General features: G+C 34.4%; 1 protein-coding gene across 2 annotated transcripts in view; it reads right to left on the minus strand.

The window, feature by feature from the left end:
- Positions 1-20613, minus strand: part of stxbp5a (syntaxin binding protein 5a (tomosyn)) — a 166146-nt gene that overhangs the window by 38391 nt on the left and 107142 nt on the right. For both annotated transcript variants that reach the window (XM_056481621.1, XM_056481620.1), the window contains exons 8-12: positions 10555-10678; positions 6734-6812; positions 4506-4660; positions 2736-2808; positions 2487-2634 (exon numbers count right to left, since the gene is read on the minus strand). In XM_056481621.1, coding sequence (XP_056337596.1) covers positions 2487-2634; positions 2736-2808; positions 4506-4660; positions 6734-6812; positions 10555-10678 — 579 coding nt within the window. The remainder of the gene's footprint in view (positions 1-2486; positions 2635-2735; positions 2809-4505; positions 4661-6733; positions 6813-10554; positions 10679-20613) is intronic.

Genomic DNA, 20613 nt, shown 5'->3' on the forward strand with positions numbered 1-20613 from the left:
TTAACTCTGCCTTAAACCAACCTATACCACCAAACCTGTCCCTAAGGGAGCTTTCACACCTGCCTTATTTAGTTCTGTTGAATCGAGTTCTTTTCCCTCTTGGTGCGGTTCGTTTGGGCAGGTGTGAATGTAGCAATCGTATTCGAGTACTCGCACCAAACAGCGGACCGAGACCTTCTTGAAGAGGTGGTCTCGTTACGCTTTCAAACAAACCCTGGAGCGTTTTTTTTTTTTTTTTTTTTGTGGTGAGAATATGATCCAAAGTAAAACAGACCCAACTGCAAAAAGCACTGCGCCTTTTTGGACTAATCCAGCTGCCATAGGCCGATGCGCTGTGCATTATGGAATGTAGAGGAAAATATTTGTTGACAGCGCTTTGTCAACAATTAAAAAAGAGAGAGAGAGAGAGATAGAGGGAGAGAATTCATGCCTCCTCCTGAAGTGATATGCAATGCGCCTTCACCGTTTGCAATGCATTAAAACATTGTTTTCCAGCCACAGCCACACTTCATTATCGAAATCTATAGTTTGTCCAAAGTGATGTATACAAACTATATAGTATACTATGAGCAGGGATACAGTCAGCCAGCGCAGTCGTTCCTCCATAGTCAAAAGCGTCATTTTATGTCTGCCGGTTTGTTTACTCATGGGAGATTCATTGGCATTTTCCCACACGTGAATTCTGACCAATTGAAAAGCAGTTTAGGAATTATGATCAACAACATCTGGCCAATTAGTGATGTGGATTTTGTCAGATGACTGCATTTTGGTTATTTTCAACTGGTTCGGACCAAAGCAATCAGTGTGGTGTGAAAAGGACCCAAAAACGACAGAAAATGCTACAATGTATCATTTATTGCCCTTGATCTGGACCAAACGAAGCGAACTACAGATGTGAAAGCACCCTAAGTCTACCGATATCCACTATCAAGTGCACGAGAAGTGTTTTGCAATACAAATTGAACAGAGTAAGTACATTGTATTTGTTTTTTGATGCAAGTACATTAAAGCCACCCAGTATAAAATGGGACACACCATGTCTTTGCAATGGTGTTTACAGTAGTGCCAGAAATTTCCAATATTAATGTTCCAATATTAATGTTATTCTGGCCTAAAGTACTACATGCTGAAAAAACAATGCTTAAAAACCTGACTATTTATTGGGCTTTTGTATGTTAACAGCTATAATTAGATTCCAATAGTCAATGACTATGTTTACATGGACATCAGTAATCAAATTATTTGCCTTAATCTGAATAAGACAATAATATGATTAAGATGTTTACATGAGTTGCTCTTTAAATGTACCTTTCATGATCTCGTTTTACATGTTATAGCATGTTATATTTCGATTAACATCATTGCGTCGCCGTGCTATCCACATTTCCACATTTTATTTTTAATTTGTTGACTTTAACTGCAGTTTGGCACTTTCACATTCATTCAGGAACATTTCATGCATGCCCCCGTTACAAACTAGATATTGGATGTGAGGAACTGCTGGAAGAGTATTGTTTTAATGGAATTTGATACCGCATGCCGTATGGGGAAAAAAACAAAACCTCTGCATTTCACAATGCAGGTGTCTGTGGTCCTTCACTGACTCTGTAGGTGCAGAGAATAGTGTCAAACAGCTGTGTGAGTACGGAATATCCTGTCACAAAATAAGGTGAAAATCCTACACGATGGTATTAGTTTGATTAAGGTGTTTACATGTCTGTACTGCACTTCAATAATGGCACTAAAATCGGCATACTTCACATCTTAATTAGATTTCTGTTTAGTTCAATTATGACCTTAAACGGATTAAATCAATCAAAAACGCTGTTTACAAGTCTTAATCAGAGTATTGTCTAAATTATATTCATTCATTCATTTTCTTTTCGGCTTATTCCCTATATAATCTGGGGTCGCCACAGCGGAATGAACCGCCAATTTATCCAGCATGTACTTCCAGCTGCAACCCATCAGTGGGAAAGTCTTAATCGTATGAAAATCAGATTATTGGTGTCCATGTAAACGTACTCACAAGATATTTTATTAACCTTTAGTGTTGTTAATTGTATAGTTAATGCCTAATAACACATAAACATTGTTGTTGTAAGCATTAAATAACTAATCAATTTAAAAAAGCATTTTTAAACTATTATTAACATATTAACTATAATAAATCTGACTTTATCTCACTGTTGATTTTAATGCATAACTAACATTTACTAATAAGACTTTATTGTGAAACATTAACTATTGTACATTACAATCATTTAGCAATTTTATTTGGTTGAAACATTTGTTTACTCTGAACATGTACAGTATATAAAATAAAGCAATAGTATTTTTTGGTTATTATACCTATTAAAGTAATCTTTTGCATGGGCAATATTGTGATAATACCATATACCGTGATAAAACTTCAGCTATTTACTGCAACCAGAAAAATGTATACTATTACAGTACAAGCCTAAATGTGTGCATGCATGCTTTACCTTTTTGCTGTAGCCCTGTCGTTTCTGGCGTGACCCGACAGAGTAAAGTGCAGGTATGAGGTCCACAGGACAATCGGCTAAGTACTCACAACACGTCACAGGAGACTCATGAATCATCATGGGATATGGGTTTTCAAAGATAGGGTAACTATGAAAAACATCACAGGTCAAAATAATCAGATTGAGACTGTAGTGGAAAAGTGTGGAAGTGTCAACAAATACGACGCAAAGGCTGTGGGCGATACATACCCGTTTTGTGCAAGGTCAATAACTACTAAATCTTTTTCGAGGAGGACCACTACAGCATATGGTTCCTGAAAATCTGCAAAGACACACAATTGGATGGGTAAAATAATCTTGTGTTTAAAAAATGATGTCTTCTCCTATTGCAACATTATAAAAGAGTCTTTATTAACAAAGACATTGCAGTCACTTGTTGGAGCATCCCTTAGGGCCAGACAGAATCTGCAGATATTTTTTTGCTATTTCTGTGCAGAACTTTCTAAAAATAAAAAATTATATAATTAATATGTGAATTTATGTGGAATGATTTGAGAGTAAAGTAACAAAAATGTAACAATGAAATAAATAAATAGAAAACAATTGCTTATTAACATTTTATTTAAGGTTTCCAATCCAAATCCAGTCAGAACCTCTTAGTTTGGTAAACAAAGTAAGTCTCTCATTTGATAAATCCACAAAAAAATTGAAAATATTACTTAACACACTGTATTGTACATAAATCATATAATAAACATTAGCATATTATTCAATAGCATTACTGAAATCAATATAAAAACTAAATCAATTTACACACATTTTAATAATCAATAGGATAAAAAAATCAGCAGATTTCTGTGGGGACTGATTCCATGTGGGCCTCGGTAACTTTTTTTAGTGGCTTGATCCTTTTTTAGCTCTAAAAGTAACGACTAGAGACGTCACTGCATGATTTCGAACCTCCCAAATGTCTCAATAATGAGTCAGAGCCAAAGACATCTACTTCAAATATAGCTTAATCAACGTACAGAGCCAGACACAGTTATGCAAGCAGCACTGCAAACACTGTTCCCATTCCTCCTGCATTCATTACCGCTTCTCAGTTTGGCTTAACACAGACTCTAAACAAAATGCTTAAGCCTTTAACGCAGATGTTTAAACAGAGATGCTGGGTTTTGGCAAGAACTGTTGGTGCAACTGCGTGATTAGCTTTCTTTCTGTTAAAGCAAGTTGAATCATAAGAAGAAAAACAGTCACACGCACATACACAAGGTATCGAAAATGATCAGGGTGTTGTGCAAATTAGCCACTTATCTAAATAAGTAAATGAATAAATAGTAATAATAATAAACAATACAAATGATGAAAATATTTGTGCCATTTAATATTTCTGTGCAAGAAACAATACTTTTTGATGAACACTATCTTTAACAATATGACTATTTACTTTTATACAGCTAATACATCCTAAAAACTCTACATTTCCTTCAAAAAAGTGGAATAAAATATCAACAGCCACCAACAGTGCTTGAAACAAGTACATAACAAGTACAAAAAGTCACAAACTAAACAGATTTAATGATGTGTTCTTCACACCAGCAAACTATTGACAGACAATTACTGTATAACCCTAAAGTTGCATCAGTCTTTGCTAAATCTGCCTGCTGAGAGAAAGAAATCATTTACAATTCATAAATAGCCACCAAAATGATAAATTATTCAAATGGGTACTGCAATAATAAACGAATGCAAGTCAGAGAACTGGATGTTATGAATAGAGGGAGCTTTAAAAAAAGAGAGATGTAAAATGTAATTACTAGGCAGCAGTTCCTCTGGGAAAGCTCATCTACAAAGAACATGAAAGAATAGAACAATCCAAAAAAAAAACTAAAAACAAAGGTTTAAATGTCAGCAAAAAAAAGAGGAGGGAGGAAGTGGCATTAGATAAAAGGACTGAGTACTTATTGCATTAATATTACACAGAGCAGGTGCAGTTAGTGTGTAAAGTGACCTACATACCGTTAGGATATGGCGTTTCACACAGGGTGAGAAAATCTACAATGGGATAGTCCATTTCCAAAACTGCCGTGCTCTTCCCATGCATTACTGTCAAGCATGGTCGTCGACCAACAGTATCATACGACAAACCACCTGAGAAGATCATAAACGGATCTCTGTGCAGGAAACAAACAAAAACTACACTTAGTAAGTGTGTTTGTATTCTTGGTAACACTTTATTTTGATGGTCCATTGGAGTATTAGTAGACTATCTGCTTAATATCTGTTGATACTTCTCCTTCAACAGACATTTAACTGACTATAAAAAACTTAGCAAGTACATGTCAACAACTTACACTAACCGCAACCTAACAGTTTACTTATAATCTAATGAGAATGAGTTGGCATGTGGATGCAATGTAACTTAAATTCAACAAATGGACCATCAAAATAAAGTGTAATCCAATTCTTCTTAAATAACAATAGCAGCTTAGCAATCCAAGTGAAAAATTGATCGGAAAAAAAGCTGCATGAGCTGAAGAACAGTTTGTTTATTTGGTGTTGACCTAGAAATATAGCAGACTATTTATTTTTTTACTTTGTTACTTTTTGTTTACTTCCAGGTTTAAATATGCGTGGAATTAATTTTTAATTTCAGGGTAGCCCCAGATTTTTGGACTACATTACATAGTCCTGAATGATGTGTGCATTTATTTAAAAACATCTAGAAGTAAGTGCTTCAGTGAGGCTATGCTAGTTTAACAGCACAAACCTGGAAAAACTACATTGTAAAAAATATTTGTTAATTAATATCTGTTAATAAGTATTTTTTGTGATTTACAAGTGCTTTCCGTTTATTTACGGTTGTGAATTGCATTATTGGACCTTGATCTCTGCTCTGTTGACTTTTGATGTTCAACTCTACAGTTTAACAATGTGACTTTTATTGACATTTTAGTAGTTTCAGTGCTTCCCATAGGTTTGAATTATACTTGCGGAGGTAGCCAGATTGAAAGACATATTTTTACCAACAGCACATAAATGATCAGCTACATGTGACAAACAAAAAAAAGTGTTTTTTTAATTGTTTAATTGTTTTATTTTTATTGGTATGTTATTCTCTCTCTGTCTCTCTCAAGTTCAGGTTGCTTTATTGGCATGCCATTTAGTACAGTATTGCCAAATCATTTTAGTCATGTACAAAATAGGCTGTGTAATATATCAACATCATAAAATTAATAAAATATACAGCAAATGAGAAATAAACGACAGAAAAAAGGAATAAAAACAGACAACATCTCTAAAAGTATATAATAATTATAAGTGTAGATTATTTAAATAAGGCGAATTAGTTGATTTACCATTTTTAATGGTGTACAAATATTGTGCAGATAGTTTAGATTTGTCCCCTCCGAGTATATAGTAAAGTTTTTCTGAGTAGTTTATAATAGAATTAATTATTCAATGTTTCTATTTCTCTCACAGCTGTGCACGCGCAGTCAGCTGTGAAGCCAAGCGAAAGTAGGTTTAAATAAAAAGGTAATGTAAATACGGATACAATTAACAACTTTTGAAAGCGAAAGCCAAATACCAGACATTAGGAGATTTACAAACCCAGGCCGAATGCATTTTTAAGTGCCAAAAAGGCACGTTTATGTGGGTCTGTAGAGCACATGACTGTCTGTGGGAGAGTTGACAGTTCTCACGCACACAGAACCAGTAGTAGCCAAAAAACGGGTAAACGAGAGGCAATTTCCCACTGTTTAATTGATCGCAGATGTTTGGTTATCTTGGGCAGATATAAAAAAGTGTAAAAGGATGATAATAATAGAAATCATTTTAAAAAGTGTCGCCAAATATACTTAGGCGGCTGTTAATATACCGTTAATATATATATCTATGTGTGGGAAGCACTGAGTTTGAAATAATATAATGTAAAAAATATTGTATAGAGAAATAAGTCTGTAAAATAACAGTTTATTACAAGGTTTTTGTACCGTACAACACCAACCCAAACAATATATCACTTTAAACTATTAAAAATGTTACTTTAAAATCACTTTTTTAACTTTTCAAGAGTAAAGATTGTTGTTGGAAGAAAGGTCCTATAATGCAATTAAAAAGCATAAATAAACATCAATCCCAAATTATGAAAAACTGGTAATTTACACATTTTTACAGTATAGTCCAGGACTGCATTAAGAAAAATGAGAGAAAAGATATTCTTTACTGTACATGTTTGTACTTACCCTGCTCTTGTGGTCTTATACTCTACTTTAAGAATGGGTTTGCAAGGCTCTGGCTTTTTTCCATCTTTAGGCTGCTTTCCTGAAACAGAATCATAGTCATTCAGATAGTTTCTTTACCTCTTTTTTGGCCCTGCCCCAATTGTTCATTTCATGTGTAATGACAGTTTAATGACTCTGTGAATGACTCTTCGCTTTTATTTCTTGTGTTGGAATATTTTCAGATTTTTATTAAAATAATTTTATTTTAATTATCTCAATTGTAGGAATTATAACATATTTTTACGGGTAAATTGACATTTAGATGGTTTTACATTTCACAGAAACCACAAATCTAATTTTAATTTGAAGTCCCATTTACACTTGACATTCAGATGCATTTTAATTAGCACAAATGGATGATTCAAAAACTAGTTGTAAATAGGGGTCTGAAACACGTTAAGCTTGTCCAATTACTGTACAAATACTTTCAGTTATATTTAAAAACATTTCTTTGCATTGTTTTCTTAATATAATTGTTCATGTGGTTGAATTCATTAAAAAAAACACACAAAAAAGACTCTTTGTTGTAATTATGGGACATGTTTACCAAAATGGACCAAAGCAGACAAAAATATTAATATTTTGTCATATGGTCCCAAAACAAATATTTTACAATTGTCCTGCAATATATTACCTGACAAAACTGTGGTTATTAAAGACCAGATGGAAGTAGAGCAAATAAGACAAGACTCATTTGCCATTTTAGAAGGAGACTGGATTGTGATGTGACCCAAAAGTGGACATGAATGAAGACTTCAAGAGATGAGGGCAGCATCTGGGACAGTGCCTCTCTCCCATATTCAGGGAGTGTGTAAAAAAAAAATTAAAAAGAGCTTTACAAAGTCCTATGAGTTCAAAACTATTTAAGTTATCAATCATATCACAAAATAAACTAAAAGTCATGCCTAATTTAAAGCATATTTAAAAACATTTATGCATGTATAGTAATTCAGTGTCACACGAAATTGTAATATACAGTCTTTTATCATAACGTTCATTATGATTGATGTTTTTTTCTCCTTCAAAGCAGCTGTTCCTAAAACTTTAGGATTGCTTTAGGAGTCTTTGATGGGGCTCAGAAGCATTTTTGTCATATGTGCAAATTCAAATGTTGCAATAGATTCATATTTACTTCAATGACAATCCTTAAAGAGAGATACTGAATCCCCCTTAACAGTAGGGGTGTGCAATATTGGAAAAAATAGATTTGGGCGGGATTTTTGTAATGTTGATTACATTGTTACATTACATTACATTGATGTTAAGCTGAATGTTTTTATACTGGTATCTTTGCTGGTTTAGGCCTGTTATGAGACCATAATTATGACACTAAAAGCACTAGTATAAATCATTCATTCAAACATTTTGTTCAAAACAGCTGATTCATTTAGAAACAAAACTAGAAACTGGGACATTCACTAATCATGTGAAAATGGTTAAGAAGCAAAACTTGCAAACTTAAATTTATTAATAATTTACTGAAAAATATTTGAAGCACATACTCTGGGCAACCTAAAAATCAGTTATAAAAATAACAGTTAAATATAAGCATAGCATGACTATTTAATATTGTTACAAAATGATATTATGAGTATATAGTTAATATTATATTACATATATATTCATATAACACTATTATATTACACTTTATATTATAATATACAGTACATTTCTGTTAGAATACTTCAAATCAAATAAAATCAGAATGAGTAAAAAAAAAAAAAAAAACTAATTTGTGTGTGAATGCATGCTGTAAATTAGGTTAAAAAAAAGGCAAGAAGCGAGTATAAATACAAATGAATCGACACAGTTATTAGTGAATGGGACCTGCTGTATTATGAATGGATCATTGAGTCATTGAGATTTGATCAAAAGCAGATTCTTTCAGCATTAAAATACAGTGTGTTCTGCTGTGGCTTTGTTTCTTTCCTTGCCCAAAAAACGTAACTCACTTAAGTTACAGGGTCATTATATCAGCATTCTGCATTTTCTATCCCACAGTGACTCTCAAGACGTGTTTTTATTTATTTTTTTGCAATAGAAATTGGTAACACTTTAGAATAATGGTCCATTAGTAAATGTATTTACTAACATTAACTAAGTATGAATACTCTTGTAAAGTATTTATTAACCATATTTCAACATTAACTAATGCATTATTAAAATCCAATATTTTGCTTGTTAACGTTGTCAGGATTCTGCCACTCTGGTCCTTGTTAATTCTTGTTTTGGTGGCAGAGTCCAGACACTAGTCCCGTCATGTCTTGTATGTTGTGCTCTGCTCGAGTTTTCTCGGGTCGAGCACTCATTTTTTGTCATTGTGTGCCTTTTGTATGACACCGTCTCAGGCCGTGCACTTCCGCTTGATGCAGGCGCTCGAGGTCTGAGCGTGCTTGGGACGCGCGCTCTTATCCTTGTGTTTGTTCTGTCTGCAGTGTGTTGTTTTATTCTCAGCGTCTCAGTCTAGTTAGTTTCGGTTTCGGTTGGCGCTGGGATGAAACATGCACGTTGCATGTGTGAGTGCACGGTGAGTTTTTATTCATCGTGTACTCGTGTCTTGTTTTCAGTCTTCTGTTGGTGTTGTGTCTAGCACGTGGTTCATGTTTACATGCACCGCGTGCTTTAGTGTTTCATGCGGTTAATGAGCTCTCTTATTGGCTGTGTGTTCTAGTGTTGTTTTTATCTGAGTACATGGCTTGTGTTGTTTGTGTTATGTACTCTCCTGTCTATTGTCTAGTCTCACCCTCCTTGTTAACCCATTATTAGTTTCATATGTTCACCTGTTTGTTTATTAATTGTTTCTGCTTATATTCTCCACTTGTTTAATGTCCTTTGCCAGGTCGCCGTCGTTAATCGTCTTATCCTGTCATGTCCAGCCTTGTCCAGCCCAGTCAAGTTTGATTTTGCCTTTTTGTTAATGTTTCCCCCTCAGGGTAGTTTGTTTTGCTTTTTGTTTATTTTTATTACTAACAAACCCTTATTATCCTCGCTCCTTTTTTCACCCCACACCCGTGACATTAATGCACTCTAAGTTAACATGAATTAACATTATTTAACTTAAATAACATTAACTAACATTATTGAAGATTAATAAATACAGTAATAAATGTATTACTAATAGTTTGTTTGTATTAGTAAATACACTAACTAATGGACCATTATTTTAAAGTGTTACCCAAAAATTGGTATACTCAATGTCAGATCCGTGTGAGGTACTTCATGAACTAAAATACATTTCACACCCCTAAACAGGGTCTCCTATCTATTAAACATACCAAATAACATCGTCCCATGTTTTTTAACAACATTTATGGCTGTTTGCATTTATTTTTCTTCCTTTGTAAATCCGCCTGTCTGATGTGCTATTCTCATGGAGACCGGGTGAACCTGAAGGGCTTGTTGTATTAAAAGAGGGAGTATCTTCAATAGAGCAGGCAAGGATGTCCACCAAAAGGAGACGCTGACCTCACCTTGCTCATCACTAAAGACCACAACACAGCCTCCACGGAGGAACAAAATGAGAATGAAAATTAAAGCTTCACTTGAAATGGAAATCAGGGAAGGGGGGAAGGTGATTGTTTTAAGCTGCTTTCTGAAGGAGAGGGACGTGGGGAAAAAATCAAATTACAATCCTGAATTAACAAGTCTTTGAGAAAGGTGTGATACAACCTTGCGGAATAGACATAAGAGCAATTAATTCTGCTACCCTTATCCTGCAGAAAATGAATTTGAAGGAAATGAATTTGTGTGTTTGAGCCGGAGAGAGAGAGAGAGAAACTAACCGTGTGGCGTGATTGTCTGTATAGGCTTGGCTGGGGACTTTATATTCCATATGGTCAGTGTACCGTCTGAGTGACTACAGATAAACTGCTTCCCCTCGTGGTGCCAGGCCACAGAATGGATCGCCTGTGAAGGAGAAAGACAATTGAAGAGAGTGGAAAAAGCATACAAGTTGGTGACACAGCTCAATGGGAGATTCACATGACCCAGGGGTCCATTGTGTGCTTACCCAGGTTGATAAAAAGACACCTCTGACCAGAAACATGCTTGGATAAGTGCTATAAAGAAAGACTGTCTTTCAAGTGTTGAGCAAAACAATAACTACTATGTAGTAAAGCTAGTGACACAGTTTGTGCTGTTTTAGACATCACATTTATATCCAAATGTTTAGCCTATAAAAAACGTTTTTTTTAATTACCTTTACAAGTTATGTACTTAATTTCTCTTTGTCAAGTATTTTGTACATAATTTTTTCATTATTTAAAGTAAATTTCATGTATGAAATTAAGTCAAATTAGCTTAAGTGATGTAATATTGCTGGCTGGGTCATTTTTACTCAGTAACCATGTTTCTACACTCAAAAAAAGCTTTTGCTCCACGTTCGAAACACTTATTTAAAATGAGCTGAATCAACACAATTCTTGAGTTTTGTTCAACCCAGGCTCATTCTGAAAATGTTCTTCATAAAAGAAAATTTTCTTATGCTCTTCTTGCATAAATCCACCAGTGGCCGCTGTCAACTGACTGATTGAGTGACTAAATGACTGACCAATCGACTGACGCACCCTCCTCCTTCCCTAAAGCCAACCAATTGTGTTTTCAAAAGCACCTAGTGACCCAACCACCCACTTCCCTAAACCCAACCGACAGTTTAAAAAAGCAATCCAGAAAAAGAAAAGCCCTCGTCTGATTTTTACCACATTTTCATATTTTACCACATTCTCACCCTGTTATTTACTTGTTTATTTTATTTATTTGTGTCTTACCCGCTTTCAGGAAATGTTATTTGCCGGACTCGAACCCTGTCTTGACATGAAGGAATTGTGTGGAACCCAGTATTTTTAACAGTGAAGAACTTTTGAATCTCTCTTTGTTTTGTAAGTTTCAATTTGTTTATTTGAAGACCATTAAGCAATCTCTGTGATAACATGGAAACAACAGATGTATGTGATACACCTAAGCAAACAATGAGATGGTACTGCAACAGTTTTTTTTTTAATGAAAGTGTCATTTTGACTTGAAAATGTACTCCAGATGCCATAAAGCAGCAGTTTACTACACTTAACAGCTAGTTTTAACAGCTTAGTAGCTAGTTTTCAATATTACATAATAGTTTCCCCCTAGAATTTGAATTTATTAGCCATTATTACTCACTCTCTAGTTGTTACAAAGCTGTAGGAGTTTCTTTGAACACAAAAGGAGATATTCTGAAGAATCCTGGTATGCAGAAAATTGATGTTTGGAATTGATTTCTGTTGTAGGAAAAAATATATACAATTTACATCAAGGTCTACCATTGTTTTCTGTTCTGTTCCTTTGTGTTCAACCAATAAAAGAAAGTCAAGTTTGAAAAAAAAATAAGAACAAATAATGAGACATAATGAGAATGGTTGCAGGCATGCAGAAAAATCTGCAAATTCTTCAGTCATGTGTGCATTCTGAATAATTGAGCACTTTTGATTGACCACTGTAGGTAGTGTTTGTGTAATATGTATCATGTATGAATTTACGTACAGTAGCCTTCCCATAATCCTCAGTGCCTTTGTTCTTTGTTACAGTTTTGTTTTGTACTGTTGTTGTATTGGCTGAAATCTTTGGTAACACTGTGGTCAGGCTAATACAACCCGATGAATGAAAGAGAACTGAATCGAGAAGAAGAGAAAGAGAGAGAATGCGCAGCATGAGACCAATGTATCAAGAGAAAAGAGAGCCAGTGCAAGCACAAAGAAAGCTGAAAGAGAGTTCTCATTATTTTCTAATTAAGCGCAGTCTCCTCTTGTTTAGCATAATGATGGCGGCTGTATCTCTGTCTTCGGCAGACAGTGGGGACGAACCTCAGCAGACCTAACTAATCAATGAACCGAGCGCAAAATCATTACAGGAGCGTCCAGAAAGGAGGAGCCAGATGAATACACACACAAATATGCTTATGCACAGCTACATTCACATTGCCTGACTGTGATTATGGGGGATTATACTGCTTGTATAATATATGCATACAAACAAATGATTTGGAAACGTAGTTTTTTGGTACAGTTAAATGTGCTTTTGTCAAAAAGCTGATAATGAACAAACCACTGTTCTCCAATAACTTGACTAATTAATCTAACTTGCCTAATTAACTCAATTAACCTAAATAAGCCTTTAAATTGCACTTTAAGCTGAATACTAGTATCTAGAAATATATCTAGCAAAATATTATATACTGTCATCATGGTGTTAAAAAATCTCTAATTTAAACAGCACTTCATAAAGAAATAAAAATTGTATGTATATATCATATATACATTGTATATATGTATTATATAATGAAAAACAACTGAGAATGGTGTGGAAAACGGTGTGAAAAAAACTTACTTGATAAGACTTTGTTTATTAAAGATAAAAAATTTGATTAAATTGTTAAATAATGTAATTTCTATGATTTTTGTTAAAATAATAATAAATCAGCCATAAATAATAATAAAGTAACATAAAATATTACCAATATAAATACTAATACTATTTAAAAGATTTATAAAAGAACATGTCATAAGGTAAAAACCACTTAAAAGGATAGTTCACCCCAAAAATAACCCTCACCATTTATTTATGAGGTTTTAAATCTATTTGAGCTTCAGTGTACAGAAAAGAAGTCTAGACAGGATACAGATGTGGATACACATGTCACAATAGTTAATCTTTTTACAGTACTGTGACGATTGGGTTTAGGGTTGGGTAGGTATTGTAGGTGTCAATAAAATACAATTAATTGGGTAATTTCATAAAAACATAAATAAAACCCGCTACAACTACTGTTTTTACATTACTGTGAGGATTGGGTTTAGGGTTGGGTAGGGGTAGATGTTAATAAAATAAAATAAATGGGAAACTTTATAAATAATATAAATAATTATCGTTAACTTCCGGCCGCAACCATATCTGATCAGGCAACAACCTACCTATTGGCCTCCATAGTAGAAAAAAAATGAGTCAATGGGTCCCAGCAACCAGCATTTTTCAAAATATAATCTTTTGTGTTCAACAGAAGAAAGAAAGTCGACTAGTAAAAAGGGAGTAAATGATGACAGAGATGACATTTTTGGGTGAACTATATTCCTTTTAAGTCCCCAAGAAATCAAAACTAACTATATGATTTTGTTAGCTCACATTGCTAGTTTTGAGGTGAATAAAAAAAATTGCTTGCCCTTCTAATCTTTAATGGAAATCTGAAAATGCACTTCCTGTTTGTTTTCAGTTAAATTGTCAGATTACGTGATTTTGAGGTATTGGGGATGGCTAACTTAACCAAGCTGGTTCAGCTGTCAGTTTTGAGAACAAACAGAATTGGTGAGCAGGAGGAGTCTGTTAGGTTATAATAACTCTTCTAAAACCCCTTTCCTGATCTTTCTGAATGAAATGTCTACAACTACATCCATTCACCCCTCGGTAGAAAAAAACAAGCCACGCCCACTTGCTCATTTAATATTCTGTTTCTCTAGGAACTGCTTCACAATAAGAAAAATAAATAAATAATCTCAGCTTCCAGTTCATAGGGACATTAAGATAAACAGATTCATTACTAGGGATGTCCAGATCCGATCACGTGATTGGAAATCGAGGCCGATCACGCAGTTTCAGTCTCGATTGGAATCAGACGTTACCTCCCAATCAGGGGTTCGTTTCCGAAAACCATCATTAGGCAACTAAGGTTGCAAGTTCCGTTGTTACAAACATAGTTCTTTGATTTGACGTTTCCCAAATCAATTAATAAAAATACAACAGAATTAATGCATTAATCATAATCTAGAATGTTTAATATTTTATATAATAATGTACTCAATCATAGCGTAATATTTAATAGTAGAAAATTTGTGTGTTACAATTTTTAAGCAGTTAAATTCAGGTTAGGCGATCTTTCAAAAAGCAGGTCGCACTGTCTGAGATAACGATAGTTCTGGAAGTGCAGGTCTAAGCCGTCTGAGCGTGCAGTTGGGTCTCCGGGCCTGCAGCTTCATAATGTTGTAAATTCTTAAACCGCTTTTACTCTATCAAACATTATTATCACTCTTTCACTGGTGTTTTCTTAAAACACAAAAATCTGAATAATAACTTAAAGATTTATTCAGGTATTATAGGCTATATTCTTGTATACCCAGCAGTATACCATAGCTTCTGGCTTGTAATTATATGGTGAAAAGGACATGTGGTGTGTCTGGCTGCACATATGTATGTGTGTCAGCTTGAGAAAGGGCTGAAGTGTAAAGCAGTCTGCCTTATTAATGACACCTTGAAGACGCCAGGACCTGTAGCTCTGCTCTCCTCTGTCCTCGTGCATTTCTGTCATCGTCACAGTCTTCGAGATGCCCTCAGAGACAGGGAACTGTGACACTGTCATACCTCTGACACATGTACACACACAGAGGTCCAATTACAGCTAAAGAGGTCTGATGGCTTTACTGCAGGCAGACACAACCCGCCTCTTCAGTCCAAAAATACTGCTGCCACTGCCCTCGTACACACAAAACACATCATTCCAGCAGTCAGCGTCAAGGCATCCAGAACAAGGTCAGCTGGTCATCATTCCATCCTTACAAACCCACGAATAATTACTGCAGATGTGCATACACACCCATAAAAAGTCATATGATAATCATTGCTCATTTTAGGGGCAACAATTGAACAATTTATTTTGTACACTTCAATTCAAGTAAGTTTGTTGAGGAGAGTTGTAGTAGTACTTTTGAAAGTGATTAGCAATATATTGTCCAAAAATTCAATCAATTCTATATACTTACTCTGAAGAAGTGTGGCAATATTTTAACAACAATAACACCGCATAAACACATAGGGCTCTATTTTAAAAAACTAAGCACATGCACTGGCTGGGTGCATCCGAATCCACTTTTGCTATTTTAAGGATGGGAAAAATGGTCGGGAAATGACAATGGAAGTGAATGTAAGTTTTAAATGGCAACAGCCTAGAAAGGTACTGAGCATGTGTTTTACATGAGCACCGAGCACTTGTGTTTTTTGAATGCTCCGATAGTTGAAGAAGCACTCACAGCTGAGCGTTTTTACAACAGTGCTGATTTTATAAATAAAAACCATAAATGAAACTATAGGAACCATCTGGATCAGCGGATTTCAATCCTGTTTCTGTCGACGCACCACTCTGCATATTTTTAATGCATCCCTTATTTAACACACTTAATTCAGATCATGTTTTTTTAGAGGAGGGCTCCATGAAAAAACTTTTCATAATAGTCTGTCAGATAAAGGAAACATGCAAAATGTGCAAAGCAGTGGATCCACAGGACCTGGATTAAGATACAGCTACACGGTAAAAAAATATCCGTAATTTTCTGTATTTTGTGATTATTTTTATATATATTGTTATTTTAATTTCATTGTGAGACCTTGATCTTTCTTTATGAAAAAGTATGAAAAAGTGACTATAGTGACATTTTTAATATTTTTATGTGATATGTTGTCAGGCTTGGTTTTGTATATTACAATAAAAAAAACTGGTAATAAACTGCCAGTACAATTTTTGTTATTTAACAAACCTAATTGTCTAAATTATTTTAGTAGTTTTAAACAATTTACTGTATAATAAATCATTTATAGAGTATAGAGTTGAAGTCAGAATTATTAGCCCCCTTGAATTATTAGCACCCCCCCCCCCCCCACACACACACACTTTTATTTTATTCTTAAATTCTGCTTAACGGAGAGAAGATTTTTTTTCAATACATTTCTAAACATAATAGTTTTAATAACTAATTTCTAATTACTGATTTATTTTATCTTTGCCATGATGACAGTAAAAAATATTTTACTAGATATTTTTCAAGACACTTCTATACAGGTTAAAGTGACATTTAAAGGCTTACTGGGCTAACTAGCCATTTAGGTTACCTAGGCAGTTTAGGGTAATTAGGGAAGTTATTGTATAATTATGGTTTGTTCTATAGAGTATTGAAAAAAAATGCTTAAAGGGGCTAATAATTTTGACCTTAAAATGGTTTATAAAAAATTAAAAACTGCTTTTATTCTAGCCGAAATAAAACAAATAAGACTTTCTCCAGAAGAAAAAATATTATCAGACACACTGTGAACATTTCTTTGCTCTGTTAAACATCATTTGGGAAATATTTTAAAAAGAAAAAAATTCAAAGGGGGGCTAATAATTCTGACTTCAACTGTATATATTATTTATTATACAGTGAATTGTTTCAAACACTAATAGTCACTTTGATAAAATGCACAGTTGAATTTTCATCATCAAAAGTTGTCAGAGCAGAGATTAGCAACCCCTAATACAATGCACAACTGCAAATAAATAAATAAATAAATAAATCATTAAAATACGGAAACTTATTTACTGGACATTTTACAGTGTATCTAGACTTTCATGCAACAATATAGCAACACTGGCAATCTCTCACAACCCTAAAACATCATAAACATGGAGTTTTGCTCCTTTGACTAAAAGTAATGCATGAAAAGTCATTCTGAACACTTAAGCAAAAGTGATTTACTATGTAAAGCAAGGTAAAAAACATGAAGGAATATTAGAATGTAGGTTAAAAGAAACAGTACAGCATACTTAAACGTGTTGTGTCTCCTGTAAACCATTCAAATTTTGCCTATCAATTAAAGGGGTGGTCCACAGTGTATTTTAAGGTTTAGTTGTGTTTATAAGATGCACAGCAATGTGTGCTCATGCTTCACTTGAAGACAATCACATTATTTTTTTCATTTATCTTATTTTGATTATATACAGCTAACATGAAACATGAAAACGACTGTTATATATCCTAGTTCCTCTAAAGGCCTGCCTGTTGGCTCGTTGGTAAGCTGCTGCATAAAGAGACACTGAAAGCGTCCGCATAGAAAGACACTGCACGCGCTACTAAAGCTTGTGGGTGTTTACAGCATTTTGACTGATAAATATGAATTTGTAGCTAAATTGTTAGCGGTGTCAAACAGCATTTCCCATTGTTTACATCCTTGTTTACGTCCTCGCTACAACATACAGTTAACACTAGAAACTGTGCTTGTAATTGATAAATTTTAACAAATAAAAATACTTACAAGTAGTGGCTCACAATCCACAGCTTCGTCGGTTGGAGGAGTTTTATCCAAATCCAGCACTGAACTGAGAGAGATTCTGAAAGCTGTCCTTTGTCAAATGCTAACTATATATTTTTATAATTCTCTGGAACATAATTAAAATGAAACTGTAAGCACTTCTCTCTTTGCGTCGAGTCCTTTGGAAGCCCAAATGCAGATACAGAAGAAGCTCTGTGGAAATTTGGACAACATTTCAGCTTTCTCTGCTATAACATTACAGTGCCTCTGGCCATGCCCCTTTGCTGCGCAGGGTGTGTGCGCATGATAAATACGAGTGATCAAAAGTATGGAACAAAATCAATGCCAAAAGTATTGAATTAAAAAGCTTGTTGAATAGCACAAACTGAAAAAAATAATACACCGTATTAACAAGTTCTTGCATTTTAATGACTTGAATTGCAGGGTTTGTATTTTTAGGTCCTGAAATTTAACATAGCTGTTTATTTAAGCTGTGAATAGTTCAACTAAAAATATTTCAAACATGTTTTCGTACTTATAAATTCAATAATTCATTTTCAATTTCCAGGATTCACTTACAAAATATTCAATACCCTTTAAAAATACGATGTATAATATTCAAAAGGTAATTTTCAGTTCATTTTATTTCAGTTCAAATATTCGCTTCCATAAATTCAGTGGCTCTAATTCAACTGTTAAAATTCAACATTACATCCGGGAACTGCAGGAAAAGCAATAGATTGCAGATTGAAGATCGCCAGCTGCTTTTCCGCCAGCAGGTGGAGATGGAATCATTTAAGATTTTTTACCCAGTAAATAGACGAGAAAAAAGCTAATAAAGGCACAAAAGTAGCATTAAATATTAATATCAGTGTCTTGGACATTATAAGTAATAAAATGAGTATGAGTAAAATAAGTAAATGATCTTTTGGTCATTTATATTTGCCCTTATGTAACAGAAGCCAGTTGGTGATCGCGTAAACCTCACTCCTCGGATTCAGCGACAGATGTTGTTCTGCAGTGCCATTCACAGACTCTTAAATGGGCAGGTGCTCATTTACGCTACGTGGTAGGGATGTGACGGTGACGGCGAACTTCGGAGGTGTTCCCATCAAATATTGGCAGCCATCCAGCATCTCTCAACCAGTATTTGACGTGCGGTGCTGGCTCTGACCGACCGGCCACCAGAGCTTGCGGCCACTCGTTTGCGTTTGCCGCGTACAAGCCGCACAGGTATTAAAAAAACGTCAAATATTTCATTCATTCATCAATTCATTCATTCTCCTTCGGCTTAGTCTATATTTTAGAGGTCGCCAATCATTTTAAATAATAAAGTAAAAAAGTATATATATATATATTTTTTCGTTCATAATATAAAAATAAAGGCGTGCAGTAAGCCACTACATAACAATAAAAACAATTAATCTGGACAAACTAAAGGCACCATGGCAGAACCCCAAAAATTAGAAAAATGAAAGGCAGGCAGAGTGTTAAAAAGAAATACTAATTTAGAACCACGGATGACTTATTCAAGCGCAGTAGCCTAAATAAGTGTTATAAAATAATAAGAATAATAACAATAATAATAATAAAATAACAACAACAACAATAATAATTTAAATAATTAAAACTATAGCCTACCCCAATCCTGAAAAAAAGCTGCGTTAAAACAGCACAAACACTTCTAATAACCCCTTAATGCTTATGCCATATATTAGACTGTTCTGTATTAATAACTGAAGACGCTCCTTTAATGCATTTGCTCGCTAAGTTAAATTATTTTAAATTACACGTCCCATCCATACCCAACCTTAAATCGTACCTGAACACTGTCTTTATCTGTCCAACAGTTGCAAGTAAACTGTTTTGTGTGACATTTTCATAAAATCTCTCTGGTTTTGAATTTTGTATGATTATTTTATTTCCTTTCTCTTACGTTTATATTCTTTAGGAGCCAGTCAATATTATACTTTACGTCTATGGAAGAATGAGTTAATAAAGATAGAGAATGTAACATCATATTCATCAAAAGACGGTTTATGTGCATTAGAGATGACGTGACGAAAAATAATATTTTAATTAAATTCGGGCGGGTGGCGGGCGGTTGTACCAATCAAATAAAAAAATATGTATAAATTGTTAAATATGATCTGACCATACCTACATCCAAAAAATCGAGCACACTTTGAAATAGTCACATTTTCATCAGGTAGTATTATGTCTAGTCGAGTCTATGAGCAACAAGTGCTGTGAGCGAGCGCCCCTTCAGTGCAGCAGGGCGCGTTATAGAGGCCAGGCGTTCATGGGTTCATGGGTTATTGGGGCATAGACTTGTCATACAGGCAATTTAGCCTGGTCAGACTTCATGTTCGCTCAAAGAGGGATGGTATATATATATATTTGTTAATTGAATTTCTAATTGTGGGGGTGACTGAGCCTATAAGGCTTAACTACGATATGACGTTTTTATTTTTTATTTTTTTACAAATGTTTGCCAAAGCATGCGACTATAGCCTATGCCTACATTAAGATATTTATTTTAATATTTTTTTACTACCTGTTGTTTCTTTTGGCATATAAAATAGGCATTGTCTGATAGAGATATCAATAGAGGTTCATCTGTGTCGCAGAATTGGTGTTGTTTCCGATTTCTACAAGCTCAATAACTTCCACAGCAAAAAAATAAATAAAAAATAAATAAATAAATAGTCGAAAAACTGTGCCCATTAATTAGATGTGCAAGACAAGCAGATAAGTTTTTGGGG

This window comes from Danio aesculapii, chromosome 20 (genome assembly GCF_903798145.1).
Source record: "Danio aesculapii chromosome 20, fDanAes4.1, whole genome shotgun sequence".
NCBI classification, from domain to species: Eukaryota; Metazoa; Chordata; class Actinopteri; order Cypriniformes; family Danionidae; genus Danio; species Danio aesculapii.